The sequence below is a fragment of the Phyllobates terribilis genome, unplaced genomic scaffold (assembly GCF_046119375.1).
Source record: "Phyllobates terribilis strain yellow unplaced genomic scaffold, ASM4611937v1 Scaffold_9__5_contigs__length_417890890, whole genome shotgun sequence".
NCBI lineage: Eukaryota > Metazoa > Chordata > Amphibia > Anura > Dendrobatidae > Phyllobates > Phyllobates terribilis.
The window spans coordinates 54,554,194-54,580,352 of record NW_027362769.1 but is presented as its reverse complement, the minus strand read 5'-3'; the positions used below and the strand labels follow the sequence as shown (position 1 = coordinate 54,580,352).

Sequence of the window (26,159 nt, the reverse complement as noted above, 5' to 3'; positions counted from 1 at the left end):
TTAGCCATACGCCAGGGAAAGACAGGGCGAGGCATGCGTGCGGCTAGTGGTGAAGAGCCAATACAGGGACGTTAGGGGAGACAGGGTGACGCTAGATCAATCTAGGAGGTCTCCTCTTCCCCCTTTCCCTAGAGTCTGGGCTTCCTTTCCATCTTCCCTTTATGTTGCACTAAGTCTTTCCCACACCGTGCGTGACACAGAGACTCTCTGCTGGACCTGGGGACGGTGAGTAAAGATTAGTTTGTTTGGGGTTTTTTATAACAATTTGCAGACGGGAATGTAGATTTTCTTAAAGGGAAAAACTCATTTAAGAGAAACAGGAAAAGTTGCAAGTTGGCACATACCCACCAGTATGCAAGTCACATTCTTGCAGTCAAGTGACTACTTGTGCAGGCAACAGAGTAGAATCCTTACAATGGGTATATTGCACACTCTTCATTTGACTGTTGTAATAGCAGCCACTGCAGAAATTTAGGTTTAGCCGGGAAACCACTTTAAGTCCATGTCTTTAACAGATCATTTAGAATGCTGGATTTAAGATACAGTTTATATTGAAATACTTTGACCATGAAATTGCAATTATACTTTTAGGTCTATAGATGCATCTGATGCTCTTAAAAGTCCTGGTGTAGTTGATGTTATAAGAGCAAAGGATGTCCCCGGACCCAATGACATCTCTGGACAAGGTCCATTATTTTCAGAGGAAGAGGTAAATAATAGTCCCAAAGAATGTACATTTGCAAGGCTATTCTATAAATATTAACATTAAGGCGTTGAGTGTTGAGTTGATCTATCACCAGGATTTCACAATAGAAACTCCACACATTCTTAAATATATACAAGACCTGAGGAGCCTGGTATACTTACTGTGAAAATCCATATCAGAATGGCTCTATAATCCATATTGAATGTTTTCCTGCCTGATATTAAAATGAGAATATTAAGTGTCCTGCTAATTGCTTATTTAAATATCTGACTTGACAAGTTTCAATAAGGATTTTACAGCCACTCTGACAATCAAAGTAATAACACCTGGGTCACCAGGTCTCAATGATTTATTTAATATAAATCTAATGACACATCCAATTTAAGATGACCATATGCTTTACATGGGAATAATGGCCCAGTTTAATCTTACCTCCTAACTGTTGGCCCTGCATTGGCCACATTTTTTCAGGCGAGTGATTGATACAAAAACAGACAATTTCAGAGCTGTTCTAGATTTTTTACCAGATGTCAGCTATTCTGGTACAAATAGACAATTAGTTTATGTACAAATGGCACCTAAAGTGGTTATCCAGGTTTTGAAAAACGTGACTACCCTCTTCCAAAAACAGTGCCACAGTTGTCCGCAGGTTGCATTTGGTATTGCAGATGTGGTGCTATTTCTGTAAGGGAGAAGTGTTTTTTTTCTAATTCTTTACAACACATTTTTTTGCTTTTTCTCGTCCTACGACTTATGGCAATTTTTGACCATGCTTGGTCTTAAATACAAGCTATGGTGAAGAGTACAGTCAACCCATTCACAGAGTGTGTTTGGGACACTTTGTCACTTTGGCCATGTGGCTGTGACTATAACGCCTTTTGCTTCACAAGTGTCATAGGTGTCAAAGGGGTTGTGCAAGTAGACAACCGTTTTTTAAACTTTTGTCCTGTCCATTAATCATTTAAATCTATATTCAGATGATCTTACTTAATTATACTCACACCTCATGCTGTATGTTCCCTTTTAGGTTGTGAGTGTGGGACAAATAATATGTGCAGTGGTCGCAGACACTCCTGAACATGCAAGAAGAGCGGCGGCAAAAGTCAAGATAAGCTATAAAGATCAGGAGCCACTGATTCTCACAATTGAGGTACCGAAATGTGTTTCTGAATGTACGCACTGGTTCCATATGTAATTGAGTTTAAAGCAAAACTTTACTTAGCACAATTTATTTTAGGAAATTGCACATTACATATCACAATGACATCATCTTAAAGAGGTTGGCCACTACTTTTTTATTGGTGGTCTTTTCTTAGGATAGACTATCTATATCTGATTGGTAGGAGTGCGTCTCCCGACACCCCCACCGATCAGCTGTTACTGGCAGCGGATGGGACTTGACGGGTGCTTCCGCAACACAGCAGCTCCGTCAAAACTAAAGTGGCTGGGAGTGGATCTGCAGTACCTAGACACGGCCACTATAGAGATGATGGAGCTGCTATGTTCCAGCAGCATCCGAGAACTTCCAGCCACTGTCAGTAACAGCTGATGCACCCCCGATCAGCCTACTCTAGGGATAGGCCAACAATAATATAGTGGCCAACCCCTTTAAGACTTTTCCTGAAGGGACCCTATGATGAAATGCAAAACTTATAGAGCAAATGTATTCGCTATATGTTAGATAAACGTATTCTAACATATAAGCTCGTTACATATCAGTATTTTATAGGTTTGCTAGTTTTTGCACATCTTTATTTGTTATAAATTGTATAAAATCTCCTACAGATTATAATAAGAATGATATTATGCCTTATTTTATTTATGTCATGCTTTCTGGATTACTACTTTTGAGGCTTTCACACATTTGAAAATTACAATGAGTCTGGGTATAATGCAGGTTGAACTAGTTCACCTTAAGCTTATCCGGTAGGTTCCGAAACAAACGTAGACGTCTTAGCAGAACTCTAGAAAATAACCCCTTGACAGGTTATTGTAATTATGGGGAAAAGCATGTGCTACTAGGGTTTACTTCTCATGCATTGATTTAATATCCCATACAACCATGATGATTCCTGTGTGTAAAGCAGGGGTGGGAACCTTAGGCCCAGGGGGCCTTTTTTCCCCTTCCTGGGCAGATTCCCGGTGACCTCAGTGTTTGGGCCAGCAGCTGTATTGTGATGGCCGCTGGCCCATTAATTTCTCCTTGCTCTGTGAGCATGCGCACGCAATGTTCACTACTGAACGCTGAGGCTCGTGTACTGAAAGATTACGTCCTAACACTAGTGCCAGCGTCAGGATGTACTTTGTGGGCAGAGCTAGCATGCAATTTTTACAACCCCTCAAAGATGGTATAAATATCCCAATGGCACTTGGCAGAAAAAAGGTTCCAGACTCCTGGTGTAAGGTAAAGATTACAATGAAAATAAGTGTATGTATTCTTTATTGATGTAAGGTGCCCTCATAATTCTTTCACATGGTTGGCCTAACTCTGGTCTGGCTCTGCTCATGCTCTTAAAGAGACCATGTCAGCACGATTCTGTAATGTAAAGTAAAGACATGGCTGTAATGAGGCTACAATACAGATTACAATGATACCTTTGGTGAAGAAATCCATTTTGTTGTTATCCTGTAATCAGCATTTGCAGTTTTCTACTAATTAGGTCTTCTTCTCCACCTGTGATTCCCCCGGCCCCTCTGTCTGCCTCCAGTCTGTGATCCCCCGGCCCTTCTGTCTGCCTCTAGTCTGTGAATGACAGATCATTCACTACTGAGATGTGAAACACAGGAGGGAGGTCATTCATGGCCTGGAGGCAGGAGGAGACTCAGGGAACCGCAAACAGGGAGGAGAAAACCCAGTGCACAGTCCGGCCCCTGTGCACCGAAATCTAATTAGCACAAAACTTCAAATGGTGATTAGAGAAGAACCACAAAGTGGATTTCTTCACCAAAGGTATCAATGTAATCTGCATTACACCACAACATTACAGCCATGCCTTTACTTTACAATACAAAATCGTGCTCACAGGTTCCCTTTAAAAATGAAATCATTTGATACTTATAATATGTGAGCTCTTTAAGTTGACTTCTCTACTTGTCTTCTCTACTTTTATTGTTGCAATGCAAAATTGTCCATTTATAGGATGCCGTCAAGCACAATTCATTCTTTGAACCTTCAAAACAAATTTTGCATGGGAATGTAGAGGAAGCTTTTAAAATGGCTGACCAGATACTTGAAGGTAAGATATCTATATTTAGGTATGTTCACAATAATAGAATTACAAAATCTGTCTGCAGCTGACATTAGACGGAGCTTACTGTCTAGTGCTTAGACTCTGTCCAAATTTGCCTTTGAGGCTCCATCGCAGCATTCTGTGCTACTTTCTCCAGTTACAAACACTTTTGTACTTTTAGCTACTCTGCTCCTACAACAGAAATAAAACATGTTGATGTGAACAGATCCTCATACACTGAACTGAAATATATACCAGCATTTAGGAAGCTCCTAAGTAAACATAAAGCTGTGGGCAGTCAAAATGTTATTATCTAGATCAATAGTACACATTGAAATTGTAATGCATTGTTCATTAATTATTCTTAGGGGAAGTTCATATTGGAGGACAGGAACAATTTTATATGGAAACCAATTCTGTCCTTGTTGTGCCAAAGGGAGAAGATAATGAGTTTGATATACACATCTCCACCCAGGATCCAACAACTGCACAAGTAAGTTTCCTTAAAAACATCCTCTTTTTATATGCCCTACAAAGAACAGTTATTTCCGAAGGTCCCAGATTGTCTGTCACAGTAATGGACCTTTGACTCTTTGATTGGATTTTTTCATTTAAACAGAATAACTGCTCCATTGCCGGGGTTCCACTGATTCTGGAACATTTTTTCTTTTTCTTTTGTGCCTCTTCTTTTGAAACTTATGCCCCCTGGGAAATAAAGAAGAAAATTTTCCCTTAAGCCAACTGGGTGTATACCACAGAACTTCTCTGTGGGCATTTTCTTTTTCTCCTCTGATGCTGGCCAATCAAATCGCTGCCCTACCCACATGGATGTTTTGTGATTTATGCCCAGTTAGTTGAAGGGAAAGTTTGCATCTCTATAACTGGAAGGCAGAACTTTGGAACAGAAAGGCGCTGAAAAAAAAGAAAATCTGTTCCAAAATCATTGGAACACTGGCAATTGGATGAGCTACTTCATTTAAATTAAAAATAAAATCAATGAAAAGTCATTTTTAACTTTCCACTCTCCACTCAGATTAAATTAATTGGACCCTTTGTGTGGTCCTGGAGGGATAATGTTATGTATGGCTTCCTTTATTACTATAAATTAGAAGTTATCCTGACTCCTGGTAGTAGACGCATGCATATCCCATCCCTAGTTGGCAGCATCACTTATTTCAGTATGAGCAAATGAGAACCTGCCCAGAGACTTCTTAAAGGAGTATTCTCATGTCATTAAATTGTTTTAGTTAGACAGCATGGAAATAAGGAAGTTTGCAATTGACCTTGTTTTTTTCTCTATATTTTTCCTGCTGAGAGAGCTTTTCTCTTACATAGTGTACAGCTGGTTTCCATGGAACCTGGCCACCAGAGCATGGTGACTGAGTGTGCACAGTAGTTACATTATAGGAGAGACGTTAACTCCTAACCTACCAGTCAGGTTTCTCCAGCCCATTTATTTCTAATCAGCAGTTAGCTGCTCAGCATCTTCCCCCTCATTCTCGGCTCCTGACAAGCTACTGTTATACATCTTGCAAAATCACCAGCTCCCACTATTGGCAGCTTTCAGAGCAGGTAGCCTAATCATGGCTCAGGAAAGCTGTGTGTTTGTTCAAAAGCCCTGTTATCTCTATGTGTAAATATAGTGATACCGTGTAGACTCAAGAACAAACCACTGATAGCTGAATGTCTTACAGCAGAACTTGTGCTGAGTTATATAATTTTACTAATACTACATGTTACACGCACGCCGCTTAAGTTCAGATAGGGGCGAGACCGGTTACATGAATTTATTGGAATCCTGTGGGAACTGTTACTCAGGGTGACCATAGGCTGCAGCTTCTCTCAGGCACACAATAGATTTAGTTGCTGACCAGAAACATCTGACAAGAGTCTTCATAAACGGTAGAACAGTAACATTTAATGAGGCACGGCCAGTGCAACGCAAATGTCTCTTTGAGCAACAGGCTCCAGTAATAACAGTACAGTCTCCTTTGCAGCACAGCAGTACACAGTCTATTATCTGGTAGCACAGTACAGCACAGTTTTAATGCATACACAACCACAGGCTTTTCCTTCACAAGGACTCAATAGTACACAGCATTCTTTATCCTGCATGGAGATGGAGGGGGGAAGGGTGTGATGAGGGAGATGATATCTATGACAGGCTTCCTTCCAGTCCTTATCTTCCTGGCTAATAATACTCTACACTGTTAGCTCAGGGAGTCTAACTGACAGTCTGACTGACCATTGTTTAGCTTCCCTCCTGACCTGAATTCTGTTCCCTTGCCTTCTGTGAGAAACAGATCATAAGCCACCTTTCTCTTTGGCTCCGGCCAGACAGTAAACAACTTCCCCACAATCCCACTGGGGTTCTGCTAAAACACTCCCCTTCTCCAGTGACTGTGTTAACCCCTCTAGTTGCTGGATGCTTCTGGAGCACAACACTTTCTGTCTCATGTGCTTGTGTTACTTCTAACAGTTGCTAGATGTTTTAAAAGCAACAGCACTACTTGTGCATGTCACAGTCTGCAACAGCACTAATTCTGCATGTCACACTCTGCAACACCACTACTTCTGCATGTCACACTCTGCAACAGCACTACTTCTGCATGTCACATACAGCTCTGCTACACACCAGAACTGTCACTCAATGAGGAGAGCCCACCCTGCCAGAAATTAGGAAATAAGGAGACTTCAAAGTTATGAGCTACTCAAGAGATGACTTGAGAATACCCCCCTTTTCATTAATGCCAAAAACAAATTAAGTAGCCCTGTTACAACAATTAATTCATTTTTTTTACATTTTGATTTAAACAACAGAGAATGTCGTTTGTAAATTTCTTGTTCCAAAATTAATTTGCAGCTTTCAGTGGCCTCCATTCTTGACGTTCCTTCTAACAGGATCATGTCTCATGTAAAAAGAGTTGGTGGAGCATTTGGAGGAAAGATTACCAAGCCAGGCATTTTTGCATGTGCGGCAGCTGTGGCTGCTCAGAAGTAAGTCTTAGTGAAACTAACATGAGCAAACATTCATACATTTACAACATTGTGTGTCTTTCTATGTAGCCTACTTTATTAACAGCTATTTTACTAGAATCGAAACCACTTGGAATTACATGGGATCAAAGTACTCCATATTATCTGATCCATAAGCAACCACATCTCCCTTCTTCTGTTCTTTTTTGTTCTCTTTATCAGGCACCCTATTCCCAGGGTTGTCTACATTTACAGGGCAATGTAAACCCAGTGCTCCAATTTTCTCCACAAGCGCATATTGAATCACACATTAATCCAGGATTTTATTCTATGATTTTATTGTTCCAGTTTTCTTAGCCTAGGATCCAATTGATATATTTAATGTATTATTTGTTTCAGGAACAAAAGACCCATTAGGTGTGTTCTGGAGCGGAATGAAGATATGTTAATGACGGCAGGTCGCCATCCTTTCAAAGGAATATACAAAGTGAGTTATGCCCGAAATCTAGGAACTTTTCTGCAATATATCATCTATAAATAGAGTTCATAAGCACCAATGCAAAAAAAAATCATAAATCTTTATTTAATTATGACATAAAAAGGTAAATGAGAACAAAGTCACAGTAAATGATCAAATGACATCAACAGGGACCAATGGAGTACCATGAAGACATTTTCCTTACAGGAGGTGAATGGACAATTTGGATGATAATAGTATTAAAATGGGTATGGAATATGGATGCATGGAAAACGAGACCATGGCTGAGTACAATCGATATTATTATTATTATTATTTATTATTATAGCGCCATTTATGCCATGGCACTTTACATGTGAATTGAATAAAACATCAATAATCTATAAATAAATAGTGCTGTATTATATGACAAATATCAGAATGGGCAAAGTGCATGTGCCTTTAAATAAATCTATTTGTCATATAAAAAGTAATAACATGTAAAGTGCACAGTACTGACGTGAAATCACAGGACATAATCCGGATTCTAATTAGAAATCCATATCAAATGAGCACTAAACGGCCTCTATGATAGCGTCGACTCCTTTCCCGTGGCTGAGGCCATCACAAGGACCATGGAGTGATCATTTGGTATGGATTCCTAATTAGAATCCGGATTATATCCTGTGATTTCACGTCAGCACTCTGCGCTTTACATATTAACACTTTTTATATGAAAAGTAGATTTATTTCAAGTATATGCACTTTGCCCATTCTGATACTTGTCGTATAATAAAGCACTATTTATTTATGCATTATTAATTTTTTTATTCACATTAATTGTACTCAGCCATTGTCCCTTTTTTCATGCATCCATATTCCATATTCCTTTTTATTACTAATATGTTCCAAATTAGCCATTGATCTTCTGTAAGAAAAATATCTTCAAGTTCCTCCATTGGTTCCTGATGATGTTGTCTCATCATCCACCGTGACTCTGTTTTTAATTATCATTTTATTATGTCATGATTTAATACTTATGACATCGGTGCTTATGAACGCTAATTATTTATAGGTGATGTCAGTATTTTTGACTTATACTGTCCACAATGCAATAATGATGTATTTCCCCTTTCTCCACTTCTGATGGTTACTTTTTTATTGCAGGTTGGGTTTATGAATGATGGTAAAATCGTAGGTGCTGATGTCACTTTCTATGCCAATGCTGGATGCAGCCCTGATGAATCTATTCTGGTAACCATACCATACCTATTGTATAAGCTGATGCTTCGATTAGGGCAGTCATTATTATTAGAAGTAAATATAATGACTCTTCTCCATACAGATCCATCTAAAGCTGTAATTATGGGCAATGACCGCATATAACCAAGTGCTACTTCAAATATTGTATTGTAGATATTATACTGTGTAGCATCTGCTACGTATCACTGTACATAGCTGGGTGTAGAATGAGTTAACAGAGACAGATATCTTATTCTCAGCTGATTTATGTCCACAAAGTCAAAATTTCAGCTGGTGCTAATTCAGCATAGAAAAAAGTTCAAAAGTAGATAAAGCTTACAAATCATGCCATCAGAAGGAGCTCACTGACGGATTCTCTGATAACTCATTATGCAGTCACAGTACTGTGATTCATAGTGGTTTAGCATTTTTAATGAAACCTTATTGCAAAAAAAAAATTTTGCCAAAAATGCAGAAATTTAAGTAAAAAGAGAGTCAAAAGATGTCACCATATCCTTAAACCTGTCAGCAGGTTTTTGTTATGTGATCGGTGAGCAGCATGATGTATGGGCTCAGAGCATGATTCCAGCGATGCGTCAGTTACTGGGATGTGTGTTGCTGTTTCAATAAAATCAGTGTTTTATCAGCAGAGGATTATCACTACCGGACTTGGTGTCTTGTGCCTCCTAGTCAACTGCTCTGTGCAATACCCCCCCCCACACACACACTGATTAGCAGCTTTTTGTCAATGTACAGTAGACAAAGAAAGCTGCCAGTCAGTGTTGTGGGCATGGTTATACAGAGTTCAGCAGTCAGAGAACTGCTAGATCTGCAGCAGAGAAAACATGGATTATATCAAAATGACACCAAGTAGCCCAGCAAGTGACACATCACTGGAATCAGGGTCTCTGTTCCTATATCATGCTGATCTCAAATTACATAGCAAAATACTGCTGACAGATTCCCTTTTACTGTTGCGTTGTTTCTACAGCTATACTATATGTAGTATCAGTATAAAGAAATTCTTTGTTATTTTTGGTGTTGTGAGAATTATGAAATGTAATGTAGTGGACAGATTTTCTGCCGCAGATCTGCAGCAAAACTACATACTAATCTGTGACAACACTTTTCGCCACAGACTTGCTACCAATTTCACCCCATGTGTTGCAAAAGGTGAAATCATCTGTAAAAATAAACAGAATACATTAACATGTTGTGGATGTAAAATTTTGCACAGCAGGTGGATTTGTACTTCTAATTATAACTGTGATTATAATTTGCTGCATATTTTCCATTCATAAATCCTACTGAAAATCTTCAGCCTATCTGCTACATGTAAACATGCCCTAAAGAACTAAAAATTAGCTGTTAATTAAGAGAAATAGCACATTAATTGTGGCCTATAAAGGAAATGCCTCCTTATAGGGGTTTTCCCACAAAAAAAAGTTCATTTTAATCAATAGATCTTGGAATAATAATAACTTCCACAATTGAATGTATTTAAATAAAATGTTCCTGTGCTGAGATAATCTTATAAATGTGCCCCTGCTGTGTACTGTGTAATGGCTGTGTCTGACTGTGCAGGAACATGGTCCGATCATACCACATCTCCTGGGCAGGGGAGGACGCAAGAGAGTATACAGACATTACAGCAGGGGATCACAGATGATTCTTTTTGTGAGATAAAACATTTCACTGTCTGTTTTTAAACAATGTTTTACTTCAAAGAAAGAATCATCTGTGATCCCTTCCTGTAATGTCTGTATACTCTCTTGCTTCCTCCCCTGCCCAGGAGCTGTGGTATGATCAGACCCTGTCCCTGTACGGTCAGACACAGCCATTACACAGTACACAGCAGGGGCACATTTATAAGATTATCTCAGCACAGGAACATTTTATTTAAACACATCCAATTGTGGAAATTATTATTATTCCAAGATCTATTGATTAAAATGAACTTTTGTTTGTGGGAAAACCCCTTTAAATGTGGATAGAAGAGCACAACCACAATAGTACTTTAATAGAACTCCATGAAATATCAGGTCAAGGCAACTGTCTACATCTATACGCTTTCTTGTGGGGGTGAGGGAAATTAATATAGTATATTAATGAAATATGACAACCTCTAAATTACATTGCTGGGTTGCTGTCTTAATTCTAATTTCAGGTGATAATAGTGGCACTACTTAAGATGGACAATGCATATAGCTTCCCCAATCTTAACTGCCGGGGAAAGGCTTGCAAGACAAACCTGCCTTCTAATACAGCCTTCCGTGGATTTGGCTTTCCCCAAACTGGTTTCATCACAGAGACCATTCTGGATGCAGTGGCTACAAAGTGTGGACTGCCACCTGACCAGGTAAGCTTAGCTATTGACATTCATTGGAGCCATGTATAGATATAACTCTTTATTTTACACATCTCGGAGTGCTTAAAAGGGTTTTCTCACCAACTAGGTATACTTTAATCAATACATCTTGGAATAAAAATAAGTTCCATAATTAGATGTATTAAAAAATGTTCCTGTGCTGAGATTATCTTATAAATGTGCCCAGGGATGGACTGAGACTAAAATTCAGCCCTGGCATTTGAAAGCCCACAGGCCCACGCCGGCTCCATCTGTAGCACCCTGAGGACTCGGCTGCTACAGGGGTATTACACCTCAAGCCAGAGGTGTGGTATTCCACTCCCGGGTAAGGATGGAGTGTGGAACTGAGCTCAGTAGGCTGCATGCACTACATACATCCCATTTCCGGGGGACAGACCGATGGTACTCCCACTAGAGAAATGTGCAGGTACGACAGTGTCTGTCCCTGGCTGGAGTGGGAGGGGGGTGGAACATCCCAGTAGTGTAGGGGCAGATAGGGGGAGCAGTCTGGGTAATGCTAGGAGCTCATTGGGTGCTGGTCACCTGAGCTCACACATAGAGGGAGTATATAAGGTGGGAACCATCTTAGAACAGGGTCTTTTGTAGAGGTTTGGTCTGAAAGTCAACAGCCAGTCTTTTGTAGAGGTTTGGTCAGACAAGCAGAACAGCTCAGCCAGCTCCAAGGCCAAGAGAGTGAGAGAGAGGAGAAAGAAGGACCCAGAGGGGGAGAAGAGGGAACTCCAAGAACCCAAAATTAGACCAGAGGGTGAAGAGTTGGCACAAGGGTACCGGATCCCAAGCTGGTGGAGGGCACTAATCCTTAGCCAGAGACCGGAGGTCGTGGGCAGGATCTGCCACGACCCCCCCACTAAATCCACCCGGAAGGCAAACCGAGAATAGGGTCAGGGAACCCAGAGACAAGGGTTTTACCAACAAGAGGCCCGAGGGAGCCGGACATAGGTGGATCCCTGGTGGGGAAGGCCAGAGAGAAGGACAAGTCAGAAAGGGAGCTCAGGACCACGCTCCAGAATCACCTGGGGGTTGGCCGAGTCCAGGACCTGGTGGACGCAGCACGGCTCGAGCGGTCACTCAAGGCCGGAGTGACCAACACAAAAGCAGTAAGTAAAAACCCTGAACTGCACAGCCCGACTCTGAGTTTCAATACCATCCTCACTGCACCTCCACAACCACCATCCTCTGCAACTGACCCCCTGAGGCTATACCCCTCCCGTTGGGGGTTATACTACCTGAGCTGCACACACACCACCAGCCTCAGCGGACCCTGCTGCAGCGGCGGCCGTAGTGACCGCAAATCAACGGGTGGCGTAGTCGACACTAAAGAACATCCAGTAACATCTGTAGGACTGCCACACACTGAGCTTGACACCCTGGGCACGGACCGGGTCACCGCCACTCGGAGACTACAACCCCCACCTGATCCGGCTCCGGGTAATCCCCCAAACAACACTGGCCCAGGGGGCGCGTCACATCCACTTCCCCAGATTGAGGTCATTACTTAAATTACCCTGTCTGCATGAAATCAAGATTTACTACAAGACCTATAATAGCGCCATGCTGGTTAATAAAGAAGCACACCCATCTATATTCTTTAATAAATGTGTGTATATATGCATGTAGTGAGAGTGCATTTATATACTCGCCTACCGCCGCCTTGTCCGGGATCCAGCTTCTCAGTGACGCTACCGCAATTCCCACTAGCTGGCTAACGCTTAGCGTGATGTGGATGTGGTTTTTACAATGTAAGTCTGAGGAGCATCAGAAAAAGGCTCCATTGGGTTACATTGTAAAAGCCACTTCTAGGGAGCTGGCTAGTCAGAATTTCGGTAACGTCACTGAGAAGCAGAGCAGAATGACGCTGGATCCTGGAGAAAGTGGCAGTAGGTAAGCATATTAATACACTCACACTACACATCATACACATATTTAATTAAAAATATATATACAGTGGGTACGGAAATTATTCAGACCCCTTTACATTTTCACACTTTGTTTCATTGCAGCAATTTGGTAAATTCTAAAAAGTTCATTTTTATTCTCATTAAAGTACACTCTGCACCCCATCTTGACTGAAAAAAAAAACAGAAATGTAGAAATTTTTGCAAATTTATTAAAAAGGAAAAACTGAAATACCACATGGTCATAAGAATTCAGACCCTTTGCTCAGTATTGGGTAGAAGTACAGCCATGAGTCTTCTTGGGAATGATGCAACCTGGTTTTGGGGATCCTCTGCCATTCTTCCTTGCAGATCCTCTCCAGTTCTGTCAGGTTGGATGGTCTCTCCAGAGATGCTCAATTGGGTTTAGGTCAGGGCTCTGGCTGGGCCAGTCAAGAATGGTCATAGAGTTGTTCTGAAGCCACTCCTTTGTTATTTTAGCTGTGTGCTTAGGGTCATTGTCTTGTATTAAGGTGAACCTTTGGCCAAGTCTGAGGTCCAGAGCACTCTGGAAGAGGTTTTCATCCAGGATATCTCTGTACTTGGCCGCACTCATGTTTCCTTCAATTGCAACTGATGCGCCCCCTGGGGCCATGGGGTACTCTGTAGCCAGGCCGGTCGGTGCTGGGGATGTCACGGTGGCAATGACCCGGTCCGTGACCCAGGGCAGTCAATTAAAGGAAAAGTAAAACGGGAATAAAGTTTTTAGAGATAATGTTCGTGACGCCACCTGTGGTATGCGGCTATATGGGGCAGCCACTGCGGTGCAGATCCACTGGAGCTAATGGTGACGCAGCAGAGTTGGTTCAGCTCTCCACAGGCAGAGCTAAGCTCCAGGGCAGTATATGAAGAATTGTGGAGGTAGATGTTGTTGGTGCGGTGTAATGCAGGTGATGGCGCAGATAATGACCAGTCAACAGATTAATGGCGGTTTCCTCTATCTTTACTTGCGGTTTTGTTGGAGCAGAACGGGACATGGGTACTAGCTGGTAGTGGAGGTCCGGGCGGCCCAGAAGCAAGTTGGGGATCCACCTCGCTAGGTAGAGTTGTAGGCCTTCCCTCTGCGCTATTCTCTTTGGCCCTGCTGATTGAAGCTATGCTGCGGCCCTCATCCCTGAGTAAAACGTCTCTTCCTCACCCGTATGGCTGGCAGCTCGGGCCTTCCTCAAGTGTTGCTCCCACATGGCAATGCTAGGCCTTATAATGCTGCTGAGCCGCCGGGCGGCTGGTGGGGCCAGGAGACCTACAGTCTCCTGCCCTCTGGATTTAGCTGCTGGGCCTTCTGTGCCCCACAACCATGGACTCCGGTGTCCGGTTCCTTTGCGCTTCTCTCTGGGGTCAGCTTGTCCACAGCTCCCTTCCTCAGGTCCTTCTTTGTCGCTCTCCTGTCTCCAACTCCTCTCCAACTAACTCTTACTAACCCCGCCTCCAGATTCCAGTTTGAAGGGGAGGAGCTACCATTTCTGGTCTGGAGCCAGGCAAGTGTTGTATGCTGGTATACCTGATTAGGGGACCCCTCCTTGCTTCCCGGCATGGTATCACCCCTTGTGAGGGAGGCAATGCCACTGTGGCAACCGGACCCCTGGGGTGCCACACAACCAGTTGTCCTGTCCCTGCAGCTGGAAAACACCCGCATGATGCTGCCACCACCATGTTTCACTGTTGGTATTGCATTGGGCAGGTGATGAGCAGTGCCTGGTTTTCTCCACACATACCGCTAAGAATTATCACCAAAAAGTTCTATCTTCGTCTCATCAGACTAGAGAATCTTATTTCTCATAATCTGGGAGTCCTTCATGTGTTTTTGAGCAAACTTTATGGGGGCTTTCATATATCTTGCACTGGGGAGAGGCTTTCGTCGTGCCACTCTGCCATAAAGGCCCGACTGGTGGAGGTCTGCATCTCTGGAGCTCAGCCACAGTGATCTTGGGGTTCTTCTTTACCTCTCTCACTAAGGTTCTTCTCCCACGATTGGTCAGTTTGGCTGGACGGCCAGGTCTAGGAAGACTTCTGGTAGTCCCAAACTTCTTCCATTAAAGGATTATGGAGGCCACTATGCTCTTAGGAACCTTGAGTAATGCAGAAATTCTTTTGTAACCTTGGCCAGATCTGTGTCTTACCACAATTCTGTCTCTGAGCTCCTTGGGCAGTTCCTTTGAGCTCATGATTCTCATTTGGTCTGACATGCACTGTGAGCTGTGAGGTCTTATATAGACTGGTGTGTGCCTTTCCAAATCAAGTCTTATCAGTTTAATTAAACACAGCTGGACTCCAATGAAGGAGTAGAACCATCTCAAGGAGGGTCACAAGGAAATGGACAGCATGTGACTTAAATATGAGTGTCTGAGCAAAGGGTCTGAATACTTATAACCATGTGATATTTCAGTTTTTCTATTTTAATAAATTTTCAAAAATTTCTACATTTCTGGGTTTTTTTCAGTCAAGATGGGGTGCAGAGTGTACTTTAATGAGAAAAAAAATTAACTTTTTAGAATTTACCAAATGGCTGCAATGAAACAAAGAGTGAAAAATTTAAAGGGGTCTGAATACTTTCCGTACCCACTGTAGATGAGAGTGCTTCTTAAACTAAATCCACGGTACTAGAATTGGTATTACTACCATGCACCATGCGCACCATGCAGTGACCATATAATGGTAATATCAGTCCTAAACCCGTGCTCTGCAGACCATATATGTGTACTCTGCAGGTTCTCACCAGTGATGTGATTGCTGAAAGTTGTCATTCATTTTCCCTTCCTTCTCTTTCTCATTCAACCAAGACCGCCGTGACCTCTTCTTCCGAAATTCTTTTTATTAGGGGATTTTTTACAGTATAGCTTACAAGGGGTCAGGAAAGAGATACAGGGAAAAGTAAGGCAACCAAATAAAGGAAAAGAGAAAATGGGGTAGGAAGGAAGAGGAGAGAGAAAAAAAAAGGAAATGAAGATCATCTTAACATTGTTGCTCCACAAAGTTAACATACCAAGTGCAAAAACAACATAGAATGAAGTATAGATTAAAAGAATTCTGGCAAAGTAATAAAACATCATATAAAGAGGCTTCTCTTGCTTGGAGGAAAAATTGCGTTCCAAGAGGACCATTTGGAATTATATCATTCATGACCTCTTCTTCCATCCATAACTCGTCCCTGCAAAATGTAACACAGAGAAATCTGTGGCTTACTGCTTTTCCAGGACCCTCCTCACATTCCACCACCTCTACGCAAACCATAAAACCACATAATACTATAACCAGTGCCCCTAGACAGTAATAATGCCTCTTCTGTAATAGTGTCCTCCTTTTGTGCCCCGCACAATAACAGTGCCCCCTCTGTGCCCCTACACAGTAATAATGTTCCCTCTGTACTTCCTCATAGTAATAATACCCCCCTGTGCCTCCTCATAATAATTTGCTCTGTGCCTCCTTATATTAATAATTCCCCCTGACCCCTTATAATAAAGACCACCAACCTCCTTATAATACTACAAAATCCCGGGTTCATTATTATAATAATGCCTCCTGTGCTCTCCCTATAATAATAATGATTCCCCAGCGTGCCTCCTTATAATAATGTTTTTTTTGCAAAGGGGTTTACATACAGGACCCCTTTGCAAAAGTCCTATCATGGCACATAGGCGCAGTCATAGGTCATACCTCGAAACTTTTAAAACATGGAAAGGGAAATGTGTTGCCGGACTTAGTTATTTTGCCCCTACTGAAGCCCCATAGTTTTCTCACACACTATGTTACCCCTTTCATGGCCCCAATAGAGTATTATGCCCCCAAAATTTCCCACATACAGAATGATGTTCTCACATTATTCCACCAACACAGCATGATGGCTCCAGAAACCTCACACAATAAGATGGTCACTCTAACCCCAAACATTATGATGGTCACCACAGCCCACCCACACACATTATGATTAAAACCACTGACCCCCACACAGTATAATGTTTACCATAGCTCCCCAAACAGTATGATGGCGCATCCACCTCATGGTATCCACAGTCCGCCACACAGTATGATGGTTCTCACACAGCCCCCCACACAGTATAATGGTTCTCACACAGTCCCCCGACACAGTATAATGATTAACCCACAGCCCCCCACACAGTATGATGGTCCCTCCCACAGCCCAATACAGTATGATGGAGAGCCCCATATAGTATGATGGTCCCCCCATAGCCTTCCACATAGTATGACGGTCCCCCACAACCTCAATACAGTATGATGGTCCCCCACACACACACACAGTTAGTCACCAGTGCCCCCCACACAGCATGATGGTCTCCACAGCTCTCCACAACGTATTATGGTTCCCACAAACAGGATTATGGTTCCACTATAGTCCCCCACACAACACAGTGTGATTGTCTCCAAAGCCCTCCACATAGTATGATGGTTCCCCCACACAGGATGATGGTCCCACCACAGTCCCTCACACAGTATGATGGTTCCCCCACACAAGATGATTGTCCCACCACAGCCCCCCACACAGTATTATGGTTCCCTCGCACAGTATTATGGTTCCACCAAAATATGGTGATCTACCCACTGCATGATGGTCTCCATAGCCCTCCACAAAATATGATGGTTTCACCTCATTGCCCCACACAGCATGATGGTTCCCAAAACATAGTATGATGGTCCCCCACAGCCCCAATACAACATGATGGTTCTCCCCACAGCTCCAATATGGAGAGATGGTCCACTCACAGTCCTCCATATAATATCATGGTCCCCCACAGCCCCAATACAGTATAATTGTCCCCCCACTGCCCTTATATAGTATGAGGGTCCCCCTCACAGCCCCAATACAGTATGATGGCACCCCACAGCCCCAATACAGTATGATGGCACCCCACAGCCCCCATATAGTATGAGGGTCATCCTCAAAGCCCCAATAAAGTATGATGGTCCCCTTTACAGCCCCAATAAATTATGATGAACCACTTTTCAGCCGCCATACAGTATGATGGTCCCCCTCAAAGTCAAAATAAAGTATGATGGGCCCCCTTACAGACTCCATACAGTATGATGGTCCTACGAGCAGCCCCAATACTGTAAAATGGCACCCACAGCTCACAAAAAAACTTTCTATTCACCTAATCCAGCCTCCACGTCCACCACAGATGCTGCTTCCTGTTCTGTCGTGTCTTGCAGTGGATGGATGGTTTCAGTAAAAATAAGTAGCTCACTGACTGATTCACTGATAATGAATTTTGCAGTTTACTATGTACTATGACGCACAGAAGGCTGTAGAAGCTAAATTGTTCACATGTAAACCACACCTAGGCATATATAAGAAAATCTATTCATGCTGTTTAAAGAGCTCTCATAGGGTATGTGTATATTACATCTTTTTTTCTGGAGGCAGAGCCGCCAAGTTTTTCTAGGCCTGTAACATTTTTCCCAAAGTGGTGTCACTAGCTGCTTTGCCATTATTCTTTTGTGCCACTGGTGTCTTTTCTGTATACTTTCCACTACAGTAGCAAGCAGCTATATATAGGTATAGGGTGCTGTTCACACTAGGGTAGTGCACAGTATCTGGCTTACAGCCTATTAGTTACGCCCATACTATTAGACTAGGCGGGCTAGGGGTGCAGCCAGGCCCATCAGTGTAGGCATTGTAAACTGGGGTGTCTATTCCCATGGGATGCACTTGGATAGTACCGGGCAGCCCGGCTAGTCTAATAGTATGGGCATAACTAATAGGCTGTAAGCCAGATACTGTGCACTACCCTAGTGTGAACAGCGCCCTATACAAGCCTTTTTTTGTGCAATTCAAATACTGAGCAGTCACCCCCTCCATGAAATGGTCGGTTGTGAGTGGTTGTCTCATCAGTATGTTGCACCTGTGTAGCCGCCATCTTTATGTGGGTTTGCTGCACCCTGGTAGTGAATTTGGTTTTGAAGATCTGGGCAGTGCCCTTTTTTGCTGTTTTTTTTTAGCAGTGGTTATCAAAGGTGAGGCACATTACAGGACATAAGCTTTGAAATTTTGCAGTAATTTCAGTTTATGATGTTTTCAGGTCCGTGAGAAGAACATGTATAAAGACATTGGACGGACACATTATAAGCAGGAGTTTGATTCCACCAATCTGATGCGTTGCTGGAACGAATGTTTGGATAAATCTTCTTATGCCAAGAGAAGAACCGAGATCCAAAACTTCAATAAGGAAAACTACTGGAAGAAGAAAGGCATTGCTATTATACCCCTAAAATTTACAGTTGGATTTGTGGAGAAACTGTTTCACCAGGTCAGTGTATATGAAGAAAAGTAGCCTGAGTTAAATGAGTTTTCAATATAATTTTTTATAATGCATGCTGCATGGAATAAAATAATAAAAAGCATACTCTCCTTACCAAACCATGCTGCTCCTCTTCTGGCACTGCCTGGGTTCCCTGCCAGACTCCATGGTTCCTCTTTCACCTGGAGATGTGACTGCTGCTATCAATCGCTAGTGTTCTAGACAAGGATGTAATGTCATAGAACAATACTAGACACATGATGACATATGTCACTCCATCATTAGATACAAGCTACACACTGCACAAACACATTATATATACAGGTGCATAACACAAAATTAGAATATCATCACAAAGTTAATTTATTTCAGTTCTTCAATACAAAAATTGAAACTCATATTATATAGAGTCATTACAAACAGAGTGATCTATTTCATGTGTTTATTTCTGTTATTGTTGATGATTATGGCTTACAGCCAATGAAAACACAAAAGTCATTATCTCAGTAAATTAGAATACTTTATAACAACAGCTTGAAAAATGTTTTTAAAATCCGAAATGTTGGCCTACTGAAATGTATGTTCAGTAAATGCACTCAATACTTGGTCGGGGCTCCTTTTGCATCAATTACTGCATCAATGCGGCGTGGCATGGAGGCGATCAGCCTGTGGCACTGCTGAGGTGTTATGGAAGCCCAGGTTGCTTTGATAGCAGCCTTCAGCTCGTCTGTATTGTTGGGTCTGGTGTCTCATCTTCCTCTTGACAATACCGCATAGATTCTCTATGGGGTTAAGGTCAAGCGAGTTTGCTGCCAATCAAGCACAGTGATACTGTTGTTTGTAAACCAGGTATTGGTACTTTTGGCAGTGTGGACAGGTGCCAAGTCCTGCTGGAGAATGACATTTCCATCTCCAAAAGGCTTGTCAGCAGAGGGAAGCATGAAGTGCTCTAAAATTTCCAGGTAGACGACTGCACTGACTTTGGTCTTGATAAAACACAGTGGACCTACACCAGCAGATGACATGGCTCCCCAAACCATCACTGATTGTGGAAACTTCACACTAGACCTCCAGCAGCTTGGATTGTGTTCCTCTCCACTCTTCCTCCAGACTCTGGGACCTTGATTTGCAAATGAAAATTGGAACTCTGGGACCTTGTAGAGTGTGTCAATGACTGCCTTCTGGACATCTGTCAAATCAGCAGTCTTCCCCTTGATTGTGGAGCCTACTGAAACATACTAAGGGACCTTTTTAAACGCTTAGGAATCCTTTGCAGGTGTTTTTTATTATTTGATGACTGCTTTGCACACTCTTGGCATTCTCTTGATGAGCTTCAAAAGGTAGTCACCAGAAATGGTTTTCACTTCACAGGTGTGCCCTCTCCGGTTTAATAAGTGGGATTTCTTGCCTTATAAATGAGGTTGGGACCATCAGTTGTGTTGTGCAGAAGTCTGGTGGATACACAGCTGATAGTCCTACTGAATAGATTGTTAGAATTTGTATTATGGCAAGAAAAAAGCAGCTAAGTAAAGAAAAATGAGCGGCCATCATTACTTTAAGAAATGAAGGTCAGTCAGTCCGAAAAATTGGGAAAACTTTGAAAGTGTCCCCAAGTGCAGTTGCAAAAACCATCAAGCGCTACAAAGAAACTGGCTCACATGAGGACCGCCCCAGGAAAGGAAGACCAAGAGTCACCTCTGCTTCTGAGGATAAGTTTATCCGAGTCACCAGCCTCAGAAATCGCAGGTTAACAGCAGCTCAGATTAGAGACCAGGTCAATGCCACACAGAGTTCTAGCAGCAGACACATCTCTTCAACAACTGTTAAGAGGAGACTTTGTGCAGCAGGCCTTCATGGTAAAATAGCTGCTAGGAAACCACTTCAAAGGACAGGCAACAAGCAGAAGAGACTTGTCTGGGCTAAAGAACACAAGGAATGGACATTAGACCAGTGGAAATCTGTGCTTTGGTCTTATGAGTCCAAATTTAAGATCTTTGGTTCCAACCACCGTGTCTTTGTGCGACGCAGAAAAGGTGAACGGATGGACTCTACATGCCTGGTTCCCACAGTGAAGCATGGAGGAGCAGGTGTGATGGTGTGGGGGTGCCTTGCTGGTGACACTGTTGGGGATTTATTCAAAATTGAAGGCATACTGAACCAGCATGGCTACCACAGCATCTTGCAGCGGCATACTACTCCATCCGGTTTGCGTTTAGTTGGACCATCATTTATTTTTCAACAGTACAATGACCCCAAACACACCTCCAGGCTGTGTAAGGGCTATATGACCAAGAAGGAGAGTGATGGGGTGCTATGCCAGATGACCTGACCTCCACAGTCACCAGACACTAGCCCAATCGGGATGGTTTGGGGTGAGCTGGACCGCAGAGTGAAGGCAAAAGGGCCAGCAAGTGCTAAGCATCTCTGGGAACTCCTTCAAGATTGTTGGAAGACCATTTCCGGTGACTACCTCTTGAAGCTCACAAGAGAATGCCAAGAGTGTGCAAAGCAGTCTTCAAAGCAAAAGGTGGCTACTTTGAAGAACCTAGAATATAAGACATATTTTCAGTTGTTTCACACTTTTATGTTAAGTATATAATTCCACATGTGTTAATTCATAGTTTTGATGCCTTCAGTGTGAATGTACAATTTTCATAGTCATGAAAATATAGAAAAATCTTTAAATGAGAAGGTGTGTCCAAACTTTTGGTCTGTACTGTATATGTGACAGAGTCACTGGTATTATATGCGAGGGGAGGTATGTGTCACTCAGGATGCTCTCCTGTGTGAATTAAGACCTACTGAATTTCTGCCAGCATGTTGTGTGCTGGGAGTTTACTCTTTTAAAGGGTGTGGTTTTATGGGAATGAGGTAGAGAGGGAGGGAAGTCATCCCCATACCTCCCACTCAGGGTGTGACTGAACAGGGTTTAAATGTTCAGTCAGTTTGTTTTCCTGGGTGGAGTGTGTGGTCTGGAGATTGAAGTCTCCAGGCTGTGTGTGGCTGACGCCAGAGAGCAACAGCGGATGACTGGTGTTGCTGAAACCTCACAGGACTATCTGCAGCCGGCAAAGGCCTTGCTGGCTAGAGGACTCTGTAATATTTAATCTTTTGTTTTCTTGTTAACCCCTAGAGGGACTGTTTTTTTTTTATGGGACGCTGCTGGAGTTTATACTGCACAATAAACCCGCAGGAAGTTTACCCAAACCGTGTGTCCTGTGTCTGCCTTCAGAGAGCCGAGCAAGTCACTTTACCACAGTATACATATATAATTTGTCGCTCACTCATTAAATATATGATACACATCACTCCCAGATTAAATATATGATACATCCATCAATAAATTAGAGATACGATACACACTTCATTCACACAGCGGATACATCATACACACTTCACTCCCCATTAGATACAGCAGATACGTATATGTCACTCACAAATTGGTTACGTGAAGCCCATACAACTCTTCCACAATAAATACATGTCGAATACACAAGAACACATAGAAGCATAGAGAAGCTCCATTTCACAGAGGAGCATTGCATGGCCTCCTTACACTGGCTTGGCACTTTCCATAAAGAGAAACATTTCACTTTTACACCCTGTCATAGGCCTCTCACCCAGTCAAATCAGGCACATGATTTTTATATCAAAACAGAATAAGGTGTATTGTCCTTCATAAACTTTACAGCTCCAAAAATGAAAACAGCCTATCTTCAGCACAAATGTGTAACAAAACTGTCCTTTCTCTGGGTAAGGCAAAGTAAATCAAACGATCTCACCAACTTGCTATTATATGCACTTCTCAGTCTCTAGCAAAGACTGTCCACCATGAACAGTCTTTCCTCAGTTCCAAAACAACACACTCTACTGAACTGTTCCTGGCTGCCTGTTATTAGCCCTGTAATACCAGCTCAGTAACACATACCTGCTTTCTTACACTTAAGGCTTTATAATTAATCTGGCACATAATAAATATTGTGACAGAGTCACTGGTTATACAGTGCTGGCCAAAAGTATTGTCACCCCTACAATTCTGTCAGATAATACTCAGTTTCTTCCTGAAAATGATTGCAATCACAAATTCTTTGGTATTATTCTCTTCATTTAATTTGTCTTCAATGAAAAAACACAAAAAAAGAATTGTTCTAAAGCCAAATTGGATATAATTCCACACCAAACCTAAAAAAGGGGAGTGGACAAAAGTATTGGCACCCTTTGAAAAATCATGTGATGCTTCTCTAATTCGTGTAATTAACAGCACCTGTAACTTACCTGTGGCACCTAACAGGTGTTGGCAATAACTAAATCACACTTGCAGCCAGTTAACATGGATTAAAGTTGACTCAACCTCTGTCCTATGTCCTTGTGTGTAGCACATTGAGCATGGAGAAAAGAAAGAAGACCAAAGAACTGTCTGAGGACTTGAGAACCCAAATTGTGAGGAAGCATGAGCAATCTCAAGGCTACAAGTCCATCTCCAAAGACCTGAATGTTCCTGTGTCTTCCGTGCGCAGTGTCATCAAGAAGTTTAAAGCCCATGGCACTGTGGCTAACCTCCCTAGATGTGGACGGAAAAGAAAAATTGACAAGAGATTTAAACGCAAGATTGTGCGGATGGTGGATAAAGAACCTCGACTAACATCCAAACAAGTTCAAGCTGCCCTGCAGTCCGAGGGTACAACAGTGTCAACCCGTACTATCCGTCGGTGTCTGAATGAAAAGGGACTGTATGGTAAGATACCCAGGAAGACCCCACTTCTTACCCCGAGACATAAAAAAGCCAGGCTGCAGTTTGCCAAAACTTACCTGAGAAAGCCTAAAACGTTTTGGAAGAATGTTCTCTGGTCAGATGAGACAAAAGTAGAGCTTTTTGGCAAAAAGCAGCAACATAGAGTGTACAGGGAAAAAAAAGAGACATTCAAAGAAAAGAACACGGTCCCTACAGTCAAACATGGCGGAGGTTCCCTGATGTTTTGGGGTTGCTTTGCTGCCTCTGGCACTGGACTGCTTGACCGTGTGCATGGCATTATGAAGTCTGAAGACTACCAACAAATTTTTCAGCATAATGTAGGGCCCAGTGTGAGAAAGCTGGGTCTCCCTCAGAGGTCATGGGTCTTCCAGCAGGACAATGACCCAAAACACACTTCCAAAAGCACTATAAAATGGTTTGAGAGAAAGCACTGGAGACTTCTAAGGTGGCCAGCATTGAGTCCAGACCTGAATCCCATAGAACACCTGTGGAGAGATCTCAAAATGGCACGTTGGAGAAGGCACCCTTCAAATATCAGGGACCTGGAGCAGTTTGCCAAAGAAGAATGGTCTACAATTCCAGCAGAGCATTGTAAGAAACTCATTGATGGTTACCTAAAGCGGTTGTTCGCAGTTATTTTGGCTAAAGGTTGTGCAGCCAAGTATTAGGCAGAGGGTGCCAATACTTTTGTCCGGCCTTTTTTGGAGTTTTGTGTGAAATGATCAATGATTTGATTTTTGCTTCATTCTCTTTTGTGTTTTTACCTTGCAAGCAAATTAAATGAAGAGAATAATACCAAAGAATTTGTGATTGCAATTATTTTCAGGAAGAAACTGAGTATTATCTGACAGAATTGCAGGGGTGCCAATACTTTTGGCCAGTACTGTATATGTGAGGGGAGATATGTTTCACTGCAGTTGTGTCAGTAAACCAAGCCTTGAAGTTTTCTCCAGCATGTTATGTGTTGGGGGGTTAAACCACAATTTTAAAATGGCTTGGTTTTTTGTGAACGACTATAGAGCAGGAGGGAGGTCATTCACCATATCTCCACATCAAGGGTGTGGCTGAGGAAGTTTAATGCTCAGTTACTGTTTTTTTTTCTCTGGTGTGGTCTGGAGAAGGAAGTCTACAGACTGTGTGTGGAAGCCAGAGAGTTCCACAGAAGGACTTTTGTTTTGTGAAACATCATTGTGCTACCCGGAGCGGGCGAAACCCCACTCACCTATGAACTTTTCTATACTTTATCTTTTTGTTTCCTGTTATCCCGGAGAGGCCATGTTTATTTTGTGGAACCCTGCCGTGGTTTATGCCATATTTTAATAAACCAGCAGGAAGTTAACCCAAGAAGTGTTTCTTGTGTCTGCCTCTGTAAGAGCCGAGCAAGTCTCTTTACCACAATATATATGTATACTGACTTGCTCACAATACATGTTTTTAACTCACTGTTTTCATATTCATAGGCTTCAGCTTTGGTTCATATCTACAGAGATGGAAAAGTCCTTGTAAGTCATGGAGGGGTGGAATTAGGGCAAGGCCTCCACACAAAGGTTATGCAGGTATAGTTATACGCTTCTAAGTAGCTCCACGTACCATGCTGTGAGTATTGTAAGCTTTAATAATAATATTTAAAGGGAACCTGTCACCAGGTTTTCCCAATAAAAAAACTACAGCCCCCACCTTGAATGCCTCTTTTACAGCAGTCTAGTAAGCTGTATATAAGTTCCCAACCCCCTATGCATAAAACAAAAGAAAACTTTTATTATTCCCCTCATGCAGCGCGGTCCGGTCCAATGGGTGTCATTGGTCTTGCTTCGGAGCCTTCTCGCTCTGTAATACACACGTGTCAGGAGTGGTCAAGGAGCGCCAATGACCTGAAAGTAAAGCCGAAGCATGCGCATCTCAGCTCTGCCTTCGACAGGGCAGAGCGAAGTACAAATGCGCAGAAGCACGATTAGGGACACTGAAGCAGGGCAGGAGGATGGCGATTGCAAGGAGAGAGGAGGCACAAAGCAAGGCCAGCGATGCCCATGGGACGTGACTGCGCCGTATGGGGGATAATAAAACATATTTTTTGGGCTATGCAGAGAGGTGTGGGACTTGTATCCAGCTTACTAGACTGCTGTAAAATAGGCAATAAAGGTGGTGGCTGTAGTTTATATTGGGAAATCCAAGTGACAGGTTCCCTTTAATAACTCCTGAAATTTTTTTATTTTTAGAT

The 26,159-nt window shown here is 42.5% G+C and overlaps 1 protein-coding gene across 1 annotated transcript in view; it reads left to right on the top strand.

The window, feature by feature from the left end:
* LOC141161552 (aldehyde oxidase 1-like) overlaps positions 1-26,159 on the top strand; it is a 536,896-nt gene that overhangs the window by 222,321 nt on the left and 288,416 nt on the right. The window contains exons 18-27 of the mRNA XM_073646510.1: positions 592-709; positions 1,734-1,856; positions 3,846-3,942; positions 4,305-4,429; positions 6,800-6,933; positions 7,312-7,399; positions 8,537-8,623; positions 10,779-10,970; positions 18,970-19,197; positions 25,402-25,497. Coding sequence (XP_073502611.1) covers positions 592-709; positions 1,734-1,856; positions 3,846-3,942; positions 4,305-4,429; positions 6,800-6,933; positions 7,312-7,399; positions 8,537-8,623; positions 10,779-10,970; positions 18,970-19,197; positions 25,402-25,497 — 1,288 coding nt within the window. The remainder of the gene's footprint in view (positions 1-591; positions 710-1,733; positions 1,857-3,845; positions 3,943-4,304; positions 4,430-6,799; positions 6,934-7,311; positions 7,400-8,536; positions 8,624-10,778; positions 10,971-18,969; positions 19,198-25,401; positions 25,498-26,159) is intronic.